The sequence below is a fragment of the Eurypyga helias genome, unplaced genomic scaffold (assembly GCF_000690775.1).
Source record: "Eurypyga helias isolate BGI_N326 unplaced genomic scaffold, ASM69077v1 scaffold12363, whole genome shotgun sequence".
Lineage (NCBI taxonomy): Eukaryota > Metazoa > Chordata > Aves > Eurypygiformes > Eurypygidae > Eurypyga > Eurypyga helias.
Window position 1 is genome coordinate 4,332 of NW_010239257.1, and position 1,466 is coordinate 5,797.

The 1,466-nt window shown below is 52.0% G+C and overlaps 1 protein-coding gene across 1 annotated transcript; it reads left to right on the top strand.

The window, feature by feature from the left end:
* Positions 1–844: 844 nt before the first annotated feature.
* Positions 845–1,461, top strand: LOC104506946 (nucleus accumbens-associated protein 2-like; the record flags this gene model as incomplete). The annotated part of the gene is made up of 1 exon (XM_010148078.1): positions 845–1,461. A coding segment is annotated over exon 1 (558 nt), but the record flags the coding sequence as incomplete, so codon positions are not given.
* Positions 1,462–1,466: the final 5 nt, after the last annotated feature.

Consider the following 1,466-nt stretch of genomic DNA (forward strand, 5'->3'; position numbering starts at 1 on the left):
GAGCCATCTCCTCAAGCCTGTTTCATGTGAGGTTGCTTGGAGGGTCCTCAATGCTGCTTAGCTGGGACTGGTACCCCCGGCCGGGGGGTGATGGGCTGGGGGTCCCGGGGCTCCGGCCACGGGAGGGGCTGGGGCTCCTCCTGCCCCACTTTGGATTTAGGGGAGAAAAATAAGAAGACAACTTGGTAGGCGGCTCGTTGCACCACGTTGGTTTGTTTTATTGGGGCTCAAATATCTGGCTTAATTTGGAGATAAGCCTCGTTTTGTTGGAGGATAAATCTGTTGGGAAGGGGGTTAACTGTTGAAATACTCCCTCTTTCTGGTGCAAATGGGAAGACTGCTTTTCAAAGTGCTTTTTCCTGGGAGCTGTCGATCTGGTAGAATCCTGTATTTATTTCAGGCAGAATGGCACATTGTTTTATAAATATCTTTTCTGTAGTTTCAACATAGCTGCTGGTTGTTGTGTTTCTTACATAATGCTACCCAAGATATGTCTGACTATCTTACATTTGCTTTACTGTTCGCTCCTCTCCCATTACCGTTCAGATTTTCCTGCATAAAGTAAAACCATCAGGGAGTAAATCACTGGTGCCTATTTAAACAGACCACAACTTGAAGAAGATACTTGCATTTTTGGAATATCCTTTGCCACCCACCCGTAGCATTTCCAGCATTGTTTGAAAACATTGATGAGCAATTTTTATAAGCAATTGCTTTTCCGCATCACCTCTCAGAGCTTTGAGCCTTTGATGTTGGGTGAGGTGGGTTCCTCTGCTTCTGCCTGTTTTGGTGAACTGTCTAAAAACGCTGTGCCTCTCTCCCTCTCTTCTCCATTTTTCAGATGTGCCCTACTTTGGATATTCCTGCATTGAATGTCTGAGGAGCTCCAGCCGATCCTGAGCCATGTCACAGATGTTGCACATAGAGATTCCCAACTTTGGGAACACTGTTCTGGGCTGCCTGAACGAGCAGCGGCTGCTGGGGCTGTACTGCGATGTCTCCATCGTGGTGAAGGGCCAAGCCTTCAAGGCACACCGGGCGGTCCTGGCCGCCAGCAGCCTCTACTTCCGAGACTTGTTCAGTGGGAACAGCAAAAATGCCTTTGAGCTGCCGGGTACGGTCCCCCCAGCTTGCTTCCAGCAGATCCTCTCCTTCTGCTACACCGGGAAGCTGACCATGGCGGCGAGTGAGCAGCTGGTGGTGATGTACACAGCGGGCTTCCTGCAGATCCAGCACATCGTGGAGAAAGGGACGGACTTGATGTTCAAGGTCAGCTCTCCCCACTGTGACTCTCAGACCACCATGATCGAAGACCCCAGCTCGGAGCCGCAGAGCCCCTGCAACCAGCTGCAGTCGGCCTCGGCGCCCTACGTCATGTCCCCCTCCATGCCCATCCCGCTCCTCACGCGTGTCAAACACGAGAACCTCGAGCTGCAGGCAGCTGCCCTGCCCGGCCTGCCCGGCAA